Genomic DNA, 12,962 nt, shown 5'->3' with positions numbered 1-12,962 from the left:
CTTTTGCATAGCTTCTATTTCTTTAATTGTGACATGAGAGAACAATAGGTGACCTTGGAAAGCCATTGTAAATAACTGTAAAATCACGTTGTAAATAACCCAGAAAGCTGGACCACACTTCTTAAGAAATAACCCACATTTCGCCAACCAAGCAACGTTTGGGACACAACCACGCACGCTTAACTGATTATGCAAAGGTGTACCCTGCTCCAGGGGGCACTTGATCCAACACATCCTTGAATATTGAAATAGGCTGAGTGGACAATGCCTAGTGCTGGTGGCTTTGTTTGTAGAACAGTATGTCGGTAACCACTGGAAGTGTGGCAGCACTGGGGGAAATAATGAATTTGAAGCTAAATTCTCCTTGCAGATGCTCCCAGCACATCTGAGTTCCTGCTTTCCCTGTGGCCCCTGGAGCTCCCAGGTTTTCTTCAGACTCATTTCTCCTTTCTTTTTCTACTTACTTACTGTTTTCTTTCTCTTTTCCTCTTGCTTTTTTCCTCTCCTCTGAGTTTTTCCCTGGAGATGGGAGAAGTCTCTTTAGCTGCTTCCGCTTCTTGCCTCCTACTTAATTTCTGTCATGTTTTTCTTTGGTTTGCTGGGATCAAGCCATCCTTTTTACCATCTCTCCGGCTACTTTCTGTTCCCTCAACTGTCCTGAAATATACAAGCCTTCAGCATACAATATTCCAGTGGCCTGTTTGAAAGGGGTTGTCACCCTGAAAGGTTTTTTCTCCTTCAAAAAACCTCTTCAACTTCAGTAAGAAACCACTGAGAGTGAGGAAGGCAGCATGGAGGAAAAATAAGTGCTAGGGTTTGAGGGCAAAACTACTGTATCTCCCTCCAGTTACATGAATGCATAGATCATAAATGTGAGTGGTCAGAACTCTTGTGGATCTGCCGGCTCTTGAAATGTTGTTCATGTTGATAAACTCAGAATTGCTTGAACATTGACTCTTTGCTGGAAGTGGGGTTACAGTGAGAAAACAGATTATGTAAAATGGACATCCTTCTACTCAGTATAATGGCTCCCTAGGTGTCTCTGAGTCACAGCTGCTTGCTTTACTGATGCAGACATGCAGGATTTGATACAGGTACAGGAGAGCCTCATGTCTGGCAACATGATTATTGGCTAAGCTCCATTTGAGGAATCTTTGTGACTGATGATCCGAGGCAGAAAGTACCCAGCTTGACTCTCAGATCCCAGAGGGAGTTTGCAGGACTGGTTGTTACAAAGCTTATCTTTTCAGCTTCTAAACTGAGTGCATTTGGATCCTGATCTCACAAGCAACCTCTCTGTTCTTCAGTGTGATTTTGTAACTGCAATAATTGCAGGTACAAGCTGCCTGGGTGCACCTGCAAAAATACAGGCTGAGTTGAAGCCCTTTTAAAAATCAGTTCTCCAGGTGTACTATTGACCTTCATTGTAAAACACAAGGGGGATATCTATAAAGCTGTCTTCAGTTCAGCTATTGTAAGTATCCTCAGCATGATCCAATGTTCTAAACATTCAAGTAGGTTGGAGGCCTTTTTAACTTTACTTATTTTTTTATAACGATCACTGTCTGGCTAAAAATCCTAGTTTTTATTTAAAACAATCTTATCTGTGTTACAAAAATTAGCAGTAATTATAATAATTTCACTAATAATTTCACTATCCCATTTGTTTATCTTTTGCATTTCTTTCAGTGTGGACAATGCTGTAATATTTGAGTGGCAAAAACTGCAGGGAAATATTTGTTTGTTTAAGAAAATAAACTTGGTAGATTTTTTTTTTTAATTCATGTAAACATTTTGTTTGAAAATATGGACTGTACATTTTATTTATTTTGGAAAACCAAACTTCTGGACCAAGTTTGGATGTTCCACTTCTAATATGGTGCCTTTATCTACAGTCTTATGGGCATTTAGTACTGTATTAACAATCCCCAGATAAAAGCGGTACCATGGCCTTTGTGGAAGTTAACAGGCTTCTTGCCAGGCAGGGGATAAGAAGAAATTGCTGTCAAATGATTGTCTGTCTTGAGATGGTGAGGTAAAGCCTTTTCCTCTGACTATTTGTTTCCTAATGGAGGATGGGGGAGCTACAACTATTTCCTTCTTGTCATCTATATCAAGACCCCAACTTTGTTAGGCCAGGAGCAGCCACCTCGCTCACCCATTCCTTTTGATGATCTTTTCTAGGCCATAGATTACTGTTAGACCTTTAATTTTTGCCCAGTATAGATAGAATTCCATTTTGTGCTCTTGTTCACCAATCACATTAGCTTCTCACATTCTGATTGGCTGAGTTTCCTAAACTGTCTGAATAAACTACATTGAACAACTTACTGTGGTCCATACCACTACATTTAACTATTTTTCTGATGGTTACACGGGACAAGGAACTTTCTATTAAAGTAAAATATTCTCCATTAAAGGATATGAAAACTTGTTGGCTGACGATATTAATTCGATAGTCTAGCCCATCACAGTTTCCAGACACCAGACTACTCCATGTCCTCAGACATATTATTCCTTTAGTAAATTAGACTATAGTTCCTTAAATCAGAGTGTGACAGGTACTAAAGTTATTGAATATATTAAATGCAAAAAAATAAAATAAAAATAAATGCAATGTTATGGTTATACTGTTACCCAGGGTTTTCAGAACCCAAAGCAGTGGTAACTTAACTGTTTCTCCCCAGATGGTATCAGGAACAAATCAATGGGGGTACAGCTCATCCATCTGATAAATGATTGATGCAAACCAGAGTACTTTCACCTAAAACGACTTTTGTATTAGGTCTCAAGCACACATGCATGTGCACACACATGCACACACACTGTAGGACTAGGTCCAGAGCATTCCAAACATGTATAGTGACCTAAAAAGCCTGAAATGTTTTTGAGGAATCAACAGCGAGGCTTCTGGGGGGCTCCTCCATCCTTCTGACTGCTAGGGAACTTAGGTGTCAAATCCTTGTCCAGAGGAAAGCTTCCTCAAGCTGCTCCAAGGCACAATTTCTAACTGAGCTTTTTATAAATTTTTTCTGGACAAAATACACAACTCATAATAGCCTCTAATAGACCAACAATTTCCCTAGCAACAGCAAATAACAATCCATTATTCTCCTTATCAGCAAAGCATTTCTAGTCATAACAACAATAAAATGTACATGTTAGAGGCATCTAAAGCCAAGGTTGGTTGTCCAAACATTCCTCCTGTTTTCACAGTGCATTCACTTCTTATCCCATCCTCCCGTTCTGACAGCAAAATTGCAAACGTGCAAGTGCCTCAGGGTCCTAAAACTATTTCTAGCTCTGTGGTGTTTAGGTTTCAGCTGGCAGTGGTTGAACATACAAAATGGCCGACTACAGTGCTGTCAGGTTCTGGGTAACATGCAGGAATGTCGAATCAGGGGCTACACTACAGTTTGTTAGTATTACTGGGCCAGCAGGCTCAGCTGTATGGTAGGCCTGTTTCAGAAACTGCAAGATAAATCCAACTGGCTAAAAGCTCAGGAAGAATTTAACTGGTATTATAATAGATTGGTATATAGATTTAAAAGATGTCATAACAACTTCTATGTGCTGAGGCATTTTCTAAACATTTGGAATAAAAGTTTAGAGAGACACTGAATCATTTCAGAATGTTCTTGTGAACCCTCTTTATGGGTCAACCCTTCAATACCCCTTTTGCCCCCGGGAAGTCTCAAAGTTCTGTTGGTGTGAAGACAAAGAGTAATCTTCAGGAAATGTCTGTATATTCTCTAGTGCAACTGCATGTGTCACATGGCATTGGAAATCAAAAAATGTCCCAACAGTCCATGAATGAATTTCAGTAACATGTCATCAGTGAGGGACTGGTTTATAGACTGAGAATTAGGGAGAAAACAGGGGGATTAAGGAGAATAGCAGAACAAGAAATGATGACTGGGAGTTAAAGCCTGACACATTCAAATTAGAAACAAGGCACACATGTTTAACCATAAGTGTGTTTAATCATTGGAATAGACTACCAAGGCATGTGATGGATTCTCCACCTCTTGAAGTCTTCAGATCAAGACCGAATGCCTCCCTGGAACATATAGTTTAGTCAAAAAAGTTATTGGGCTCAATCCTGGATGAAATTCTATAGCCTGTGTTATATATGAGGTCAGACTAGATAATCTAATGGGCCCGTCTGGCCTGAAATCTATGAATATATACAGTAATAACAAAGCTTTTTAAAAAAATTGAAATTCTTGGGTAGATCTACTATTCTGAGGGTTTACGTGGAGCATAGGTTGTATATAGGCCTAGTGATGATCCTCTGTAGAGGGGTGGATCTCATTCTTTGTCTGTAAAATGGGAGTCTTGCTAGCTCCCGCAGACTTGTTGTGATACTCCTTGTACACTCATTTCAGTAAAGAAATGTTAAAATAATTTAAAGTCCAGGGGAAGGGGTTACCATCCCTGTCACAGTGTCACCTTGGCCACCTTGACTTTGCACACTCAGTGTATTTTAGGGTTTATGTTTAAGAAAAGAAGTAGAAAATGTGACGTAAGTGCAATATGGCGAAGTTCAAGTTACTCTAGGACTCTTCCATTTCCTACTTTTGTATTTTAACTCTGCAACCTGAACGTTGCATTAATGAAGTTTATTGAATGTCATTTCCCTGTTTGATTTTTAAATAAGAAATGGCTTCCATCCCCTGCTAAACTGCTTTAAGGATTTAAGGTGGCACATGTTTTCTAACTGTCTTAAGGCAGCACAAGCACGTAAGCTGCTCTAAGTCCTGAGTAAGAGCTTGTAACAGCAGAAGAGCTAAGAATGTACAATGGCAAGTTGGCACTTACGAAAGCACACGTGCAGAATATCGCTGTGTTGGGGTTGCTCTGTGTCAGCACTCAGAGTCAGCAAGATTTTGCTGCTTCAGCGTTTTCAATGCTTCATTACTTTATTTGAAGCTGGCCAATTTATTTAATACCCCTCACTGCGGACTACTTACATGCCTAATTTTCAGTGTAATCATTATACTATCCAGTATAAATCTCATTCCCTGTCACTCTCTATCTCATGCCCATGCCTTCGGATTTTTTTTTTTTTTTCATTCTTTCCAAGGAAGCCATGGTCAGTTGATTCAATTAATAGCTAGTGCTTGGTTGGGCACCAAATACCTGTGAATTCCTCCTCCTGACATTCAGCTTTTCTGTGGTCATTACTCAGGCAATCACCTGTTGATTTCAGTGGGAATTTGCCTGAGTAAGGACCTCGGAATTTGATGCTTTTAGCATTAGAAAAGGGGTCTAAAAACAAACACATTTCCAGCAGAACTTTGAAAAACAAAATCACATCATTCTGCAAATTGCTTCCAAAATAACGCTCCTGCTTCTCATTGGTGTAAATTAGTGTAGCTCTGTTGACTTGCATGGCGCTATGCTCGTTCACACCAGCTGAGAATCTGGGCCAGTGGGTTTCAATCCTCAGAAAGAACAGTGGCCCAGTTAGGGCATCCACATTTTGTCATATGACGGGAGAAATCTTTCTCTTCTCTTCCGCATCCTCTCTCCGAGCTACTAGTTCAGATTTCTACCTCTAATAAGGGATTTTGCAAGGAATGAAGTACCGCAGGTGTGGCAGGGCAGCACTGTACCTACTATCATCTGATAAGCCAAACCGGAAGAGCAAAGGATCTGCCCTCCCAAATATCCTACTGAAGGAATTCCATATCATGGTCATAAGCAAGTCAATTAAATGTGACCCTTTTGGCTTTCCCTCCATGGGCTACGTGTTAGAAATTGATGCTAGAATTGCCCCTGTCTAAGCTGCTCAGTCGCCTCAGTTGTAAGTGCACATCACTTAATTGCACACACACATGGCCCGTTTCATGCACAAATGTGGGATTTGCGCACACATTTTTGCAGGCACAGCTTAAGCATTAGTATCTGAAAATGTGGCCCTGTCTGGCAAAAGAAGGTTGAAGCGACGGAGAAGAAAAGGAGAAGGAAACACAGAATGTAAAATGCTATTTTGAGTTCATCTGCATTTGACGTGAAGTTGATTTTTTTTTTTTTTTTGGTCAGTTAAAAAAAGATTCTTAGCACTGGCCTCCCGATGTCCTCGTGCTAGTACAACTCCCAGTCTAAGGCCAGGTCACACTATGACGTTGTGTTGGCATAGTTATGTCAGTCAGTGTGTATGAGAAAAACACACTTCCTACCTGACATACCTATGCCAGCAAACGCTCTAATGTAGACACAGCTATGCTGACAGAAGAGTGCTGCTGTCAGCACATCTAACATTCAGGGAGGTGATGTTACTATGCTGGCAGAAAAACTCCCTCTGTCAGCATAAGGTGCATCTGCTGGCATAGCTATCCCAGTAAAGCATTTGTAGTGTAGACAGGGCCCTAGTCTCACCTTTGGCTTGGCATCATAGTGTGTGCGGATATGGCTTTCACACTGCCCAAAGGCAATTTACTCCAGCCAATCAAGAAAGAGGGCTTCTGAAAAGAGTCTTCTTCAGCTAGAAGTATGTTGCCTCGGGTGAAATTGGGTTAAAAGCAGGGGTAAAATAAGGTGGTGGGGTGAATGATGTTGGCTATAGAAGAGACCCATTCAGTGCGGTGTGATGGTGTATTTGCTTTTATCCCTTAAAAACAGTAAAGAGAAAAGTCTCACGCTGAAATATGAATGGCTGTGTATCTAAGCCAACACTTTCAAGGTTGGGTACCAATATTAGTCACCTAAATCCATAAGAGGGCTGATTTTCAGATGTGAGCACCTGCACTCAGTGAAGTTATTGAGGATCTGGCTATATGACCAGCTATCAGAGCAAAGCAGGGGTGGCCAGAGTGCAGCCTACAGACCAGATTTCAGTCTGAGAAGTGGTTTCTCTCCGTGAAGCCTTTGTCCCTTGAAGATAGAGAGAGGCTGCAGCCTGCAGAAGAGAAGAATGAGGGGGGATTTGATAGCAGCCTTTAACTACCCGAAAGGGGGTTCCAGGGAGGATGGGGCTAGGCTGTTCTCAGTGGTGGCAGATGACAGAACAAGGAGCAACGGTCTCAAGTTGCAGTTGGGGAGGTCTAGGTTGGACATTAGGAAAAAGTTTTTCACTAGGAGGGTGGTGAAGCACTGGAATGGGTTACCTAGGGAGGTGGTGGAATCTCCATCTTTGGAGGTTTTTAAGCTGCGGCTTGACAAAGCCCTGGCTGGGATGATATAGCTGAGGTTAGTCCTGGTTAGTCCTGCTTTGAGCAGGGGGTTGGACTAGATGACCTCCTGAGGTCCCTTCCAACTCTATGATTCTATGTCTGCGCCATCTATGCAAATGAAGTACAGCTTCAGGCTCCTGGCTAACCGTCATTGTGACTCTTGGTTGGGTAAAAGTTGGATGTCCCTGTAGTACAGCGTATGCACCACAGTGAATCATTTTATGAGCCAGTGTGGGGAGTGTGGTAGGAGTGAAATGTTTGGCAGGCCTTTTTAGTCTAACTCTGCTCCCAGCCCCCGGTTAGCGTTGGAGTAGAATTCCTGGGGTACCACACACTGCAGCGTAATTCGCAAACCTCTGATCACACACATTTAAGTTGATTTATTTACTGTGTGAACCATCAGCAGAGGGAATCAGATTAGGGTTATTGTGGTGGTAATTGAGCATGGATGGGTCATTTGCGTCAGCATGGGTGAGCTGTAATGATTTACTGAAGGTAGCAGCAGGGTTTCATTTACTGAGAAGTGTTGTCACTTTTGACATTTTATTATAATTAGTTACATAGGGCCAAATTATACAGTCCCTTCTTACTCTAAACTCCAGGGCCTTGGTATTGCAGGATTGCGCCAACAGGAAAGCCTTTGTCATGTCATCTTGTTACGATGAAATGGAACAGGCGAGCTAGATATTCTTGGGTCATGCTGGGGAACCAACCAACCCCTGCAGGCATAGCAGCGAGGACATACTTTTCTTATTATTATCAGTCTCTTCAGTCCAAGGAGGAGAGAGGTCCAGAGAGAAGGGTAAAGAAGAAAAAAGAAGGGCAATATTCTTTATTCCTCCAATTGTTTCTCTTGCTCTTCTTCTGTTTTCCACGTCCATGTTTCACACACCCCTAGATTCCCTTCTCCTGGGTTTCCCTGTTTCATAAGTGGGAATAAAAACTGTTCCATTAACCTGATTGTAGAGACCATCGTGGGTTTTCGCAGAATTCTAGAAATCAGTGACGGAAAAGACCCATAAAGCCATCTAATCCATTCCTTTGCCATTCTTTTGTAAATGTGTCTACAGCATATCGTGTAGTACACTCTCCAGGCCAATTATAAATGACCCAGTGTATCGAACCTTACAGAGGATACAGCCCAACAGATCTCACTGTTAACTTCTCTTGATATTCAGTCTCAATATACTTTTTCTTAATCATATTTCTCACCACTAAGTACCAGTGCAAAATGCTTTAGAGCTTGAGTCTGTGAAGTGTCATGTTTTGCGGTAAGTGTACTCCTCGCTTGGCTCCTGTGCACGTGCCAGAACATCCCAGCCGTCCTCCTAGCTGAGATACCTGTGGGTCATTAGAGAGTTGCCCACCTTTCTTTGCTGCTCAGATTCTTCTCAGACAGTTTCAGCACATCTCTCTGCTTTACAGTTCTCCTACTCATTGAGAGTTAGTCAGTTACCTGGGCTAGTTACTGGAGCTGATTGAAAGTCTTCTGACAAAGCAGTTTTCCATTGGAAAACGCTGATTTGATGGAAGCGAAATGTTCCACACGAACAGATTGATTCTGTCGAAATTTTCAGTGGAAAGCACCAACAAGGCAGGCTATCCTGCATGGTTTCCTGCCAGCTCCCTGTATTACTGCTGGGCTGGCCAACTCCCTGGGATCCCCTGCTTCCAGCAACCCTCTTGACTTTTTTTGCTGAATGGAAATTCTGTTTCCTGGGCAGTTCTGCTAGTGATTTTTATTTACAGTTGTAGCCAAGTGTTAAATCACAGGCAGACAAAGCCCAACAGAGTTCAGCTGGATGTTTTATTCTTGGTTTTTTCCTTTAGTTTGCCTCCTGGACCCTTGTTTTCTTGTCTCCACCCCAGCCCTTGGTCACTGTTAACAGAGTGTCACCTGTCTGGAGACAAAATGCTGCCTATTGTACGCTGGGACCAGCTAAGATCGATTGCTGGGCTGAGCTGTTATGCAAAGGGATCACCTGTTTTTTCCTATTTTTTCTGCTCCTTTCTGGTGCTGTAACGTTGCAGCAGAGATCATGCTGTGGAGCGTCTGTGCGAAGTGTGTGCCCTGCAGATGTTCTAGGTTGCATGATGACCCTGTTTCTTACTCTGAAACCACCCGTTTGGCACCTCCTTTCTCTCACCCCAGGCAGCAGTGAAACAATTAAACAGAAAATCTCTCCTTGTGCTGCGGGCTGGCTGGCTGGCTGCTTGGGATAAAGGTTCTGCAGAGAGAGCAGCTTAAACTGAACCTGAAGCTATATCTAAGGGAGGCTGTCAACTTGTTACTCATCCCCTGGCCAGGGGAAAGACAAAGACTATTGATCCAGGTGTGTGTTTCTGTTTCCTTTCAGGGAATCTGACTAAACATATGAAGTCAAAGGCCCACAGCAAAAAATGTCAGGAGATGGGCGTGTTGGTGTCTTCACTGGTGGAGCTGGAAGCCGAAGAAGGTACAGATGTTCTAAAATGGGGGGAAAGGGGGGCTCTACCACTGCTGCTTGGAAAAAGCCCAGTATTTAGGTAGCAGAACCTCCTTTCACATGAGTGGAGCGTTCAGGGGCCCAGGTACCTGAGCACCGCTGGAAGGGAGCATTGACTGACCAGGCCTGATTCAGCTGCAGTGCCACACTTGGCAATGACTCTTCAGGGAGGAAGGGGGCGTAGATTGCCCCACATCTGCCTACGGGGATGGGGGTGTGCCTTCCTTGGAAGCTTTTGGTGCTGGCCACGGTCCTGGTGTAGATGGGCCAGTGGTTCAGTATGGCGCTTCCCATGTTCCTTAGTTGTGAGTCAGTGCCCAGTCAGTGCTCTCAGCCCACTGCGGGGCTCTACAGATGATACAGTGCAGGGGGGCAGCACTTGGCTGCTGCCCATTCAATCTTTTGGACAAGACGTCAAATAAATGTCCCGTTCTCCGGCCATTCGAGACCTTGGAGCGTTTTTCAGCAGAACGGAGGTGTTCAGGAGCAGTAGCCCACTTCCACTTTGGGGGTGTACCTGCTGCCCGCCTAAATTCCCCTCGCAGGGTCAGGTGGAGAGGGCATTCTTCACGGTTAAACAGGCACTGCTCTCCTGGCGGGCAGCGGGTCATCTAGTCCGGCCTCCTGTAGCTGCATTGTCCTTGTGAGTGAAGTGACCCCGGTGAATGTAGTTTGATGTGAGACCCTTTGTGAGGTGCATTCTGTAAATAAACAATAGTACGACCCATATTGTCCCTTCCTCGCGGAGGGAACTCCAGGGGGGGGAAATCTCCTTGAGGATCCCCTTGCCCACATCATCCCATCACGGGCATCCATTTTCCTCCTGTGGAAAAGGATGTGTGGCCCACCTCCAAATCTGCAGGCCCCCCCAGGATTCACATTGGCTGTGGCCCCAGGTGGCCCCCGTGTAGAATGGCACCCACAATCTCATTGTGACTGCCCCCCCAGGAGCCTCCAAGATAAAAATACATCCTGGGGCTGTTTCCAGGCGGATCCCCAGGATGCTGAAGGGAGCATGATGTGCATCCTCTGAACCCACCCCCAGCCTACCCTGTTCTCTTGCCTGGCCTACCCAACCTCCCCAGCCATCCCCTGCAAGGTCAGGGTGAGAGGGGTGAGCGTCACAACGGTGGATGATTCCCTTTATTGCAGGGGAGGTGCAGGGAGAGGGTCCTTTCCAAGTGTGTATCCAGGGGGGCACAATCTGGGCCAGTAATGACAATATCTAGGGCATCTCCCAGCAGTGAAGCAGGCGATCAGAAAGCATTTAAAGCTGCATGGTGCTGTCAGATATTAACTGGGTTACTCTGTATGCTTTTTAAAAATCTATTTACTCTCAGTCCAGAGATTAGTTCTTTGCCCTCCGCACACATGCTCTGATTAGAGGGCCTATGAATTCAAGAGCCTCTAGTGAGCCTCTGGACCACGTAAGCGTCTTTAGTACTGCGCTGTCTCCCTGGGGTTCTGGTGTCTGTAGCTGAGCATCACTGCAATTGGCGCAATAAGCCGTTCGCTTTCCCCTAGAGCCGCGTGCTGCGGCCCTAAAAACGACCGCCTTCCGTTTGAAGCATAAATAGGGCTGCAGATTTGTCACGGTGGTGAAAATGTCATCGATGCTGTGCGGTTTCTGCTTGCCCAGGACTTCTCTTTGTGTCTGTGAGCAGCAGCTCCCGCGAGCCAGGCCCAGATCCCCACGCCGGGTGTTGTGACCTGGCGCCAGGGGGTCACCATGCCGCTCACTCAGATTTGCCGCTCACTAAAGACGGAAGGGTGTATCTGCCAAGCCAGAGTGGCCCGGAGCAGGAAGCTGGGCCCAGGCTGAGGGACAGGAGCCACAGCTGCGAGGTAGCGGGGAAGGTCTCATTCTCCAGCAACCCCTCAGGGGGCAGCACCTGACCCCTCCCGAGGACCCACCCCAAGGCCAGGACCCATCCCTCCAGGCCCTGCCCCCACCCCCGAATGCAGGAACCACCTCCCCAAGGCCTCCACTTCCCAGGGCAGGACCTGAGCCCCCTGCGCCCCCTTCCTTCCCCGACCCACTGGAAATGGCACTCCCATCACTTTATACGCCATTTCCCCCCAAACCCTTTTAATACATTTACTGTGATGGCTCCATGATTTCTGATAAAAAAAAAAAAAAATGCAGTGACAAATCTGCAGCCCTAATCTGAAACGCCGAGGGCCAGGCGAGAAAGATCTCCAAGAAGGGAGCAAAAAGAACAGGGGAAGTCTAATGGACACTTAGCTGTTTGAGGTAAAGAAGGATACTTGACCCAAATTATTGGAGACTGAGCTCCGACAGCTGCTCAGGGTTAGATTCTGGCTCTTTGGGAGCACTCAGCTGTTTTTCTGATTGTTTTTCTGTTTCCTTTAGCGAGGCGTCTGGCACCCTGGGCTGGAGACCCAGTGCAGGGATGAATGGGAAATAGCCTTCGGGGACAGCAGGTGTCTGGGAGCGCTGGCAGGGTTTTGGGATTGCTGTCATTTGCATTGACAGTAAATACACATTAAATACAGAGAGAGAGAAATCATATGCATCTCCCTTTCCCCATGGGGTTTGTCTCTGCCGGAGAACAGAGTTCAGTGCGGTATCCTAGGCCAGCATGACGTTCTCCGGTCACGTTGCTTTGCAGAACTGATGGAAGGGACACCACTGACCTCTTCCTGCTGCCCACCCACTAACCTCCTTCACTACAGCCCCTGTTGTAACTGGCTGAGCATTTCCCCTTCCCCTTCTAAGTCCCGCTCCCAGCCCGAACCAGTCTGACTCCTCTGTCCTTGCCACAGCCCACAAGGGTTTGTTTACGATGGCTTAACATCAGCCTTACAAAACACATGGTGCTGCTGTTATTTTTACAAAGCCCTCGTCAACTCAACGAGCTCGGGAGACACTGCCGTCAGCCTGTGCAATGTTAGCTCGGCAGGAACAGCAAATAGTGTTTACCCCCCTCCCCCCCGCCGAGTCCCCCAGAAGTCAAGTCCCTCAGGCGCTTTACTGGGAAAAGGGTGGGGTCCTGGGGTGCCGAGAGAGTCACATGCTTCCCATTTCCTAGGCAATTAAAAGGCACGGAGCCCATTTCTCCACAGGCCTGTGCTGCAAACAGGATTCGTTCCCTGAAGACAGAGCCTTGCAATCTTCAGCCTTTCCTGCTGTGCGGAAGGCATGTCACACTGAGCACACCACGCATGGTTTAAAGTGCTGGAACGACGGCAGCTACATTCATCTCATGAATGTGCAGGCTAACGTTCTCCTTTATAAGAAAGTAACCCTTGCCGAGTTGGCCTTTAGGCTCCCTTA

At 45.5% G+C, this 12,962-nt stretch overlaps 1 protein-coding gene across 5 annotated transcripts in view; it reads left to right on the top strand.

Annotated features, from left to right (window-relative positions):
- HIVEP3 (HIVEP zinc finger 3) overlaps positions 1-12,962 on the top strand; it is a 362,964-nt gene that overhangs the window by 330,992 nt on the left and 19,010 nt on the right. For all 5 annotated transcript variants that reach the window (XM_067530818.1, XM_067530819.1, XM_067530814.1 and 2 more), the window contains one exon: positions 9,536-9,634. In XM_067530818.1, the coding sequence (XP_067386919.1) occupies positions 9,536-9,634 (99 nt within the window). The remainder of the gene's footprint in view (positions 1-9,535; positions 9,635-12,962) is intronic.

Source organism: Emydura macquarii, unplaced genomic scaffold (assembly GCF_026122565.2).
Source record: "Emydura macquarii macquarii isolate MOO-44397 ecotype Brisbane River unplaced genomic scaffold, CSIRO-AGI_Emac_v2 contig_3113, whole genome shotgun sequence".
Classification (NCBI taxonomy): Eukaryota; Metazoa; Chordata; order Testudines; family Chelidae; genus Emydura; species Emydura macquarii.
Note: the sequence above shows the minus strand (reverse complement) of the source record. Positions and strands in the feature narration are given on the sequence as shown.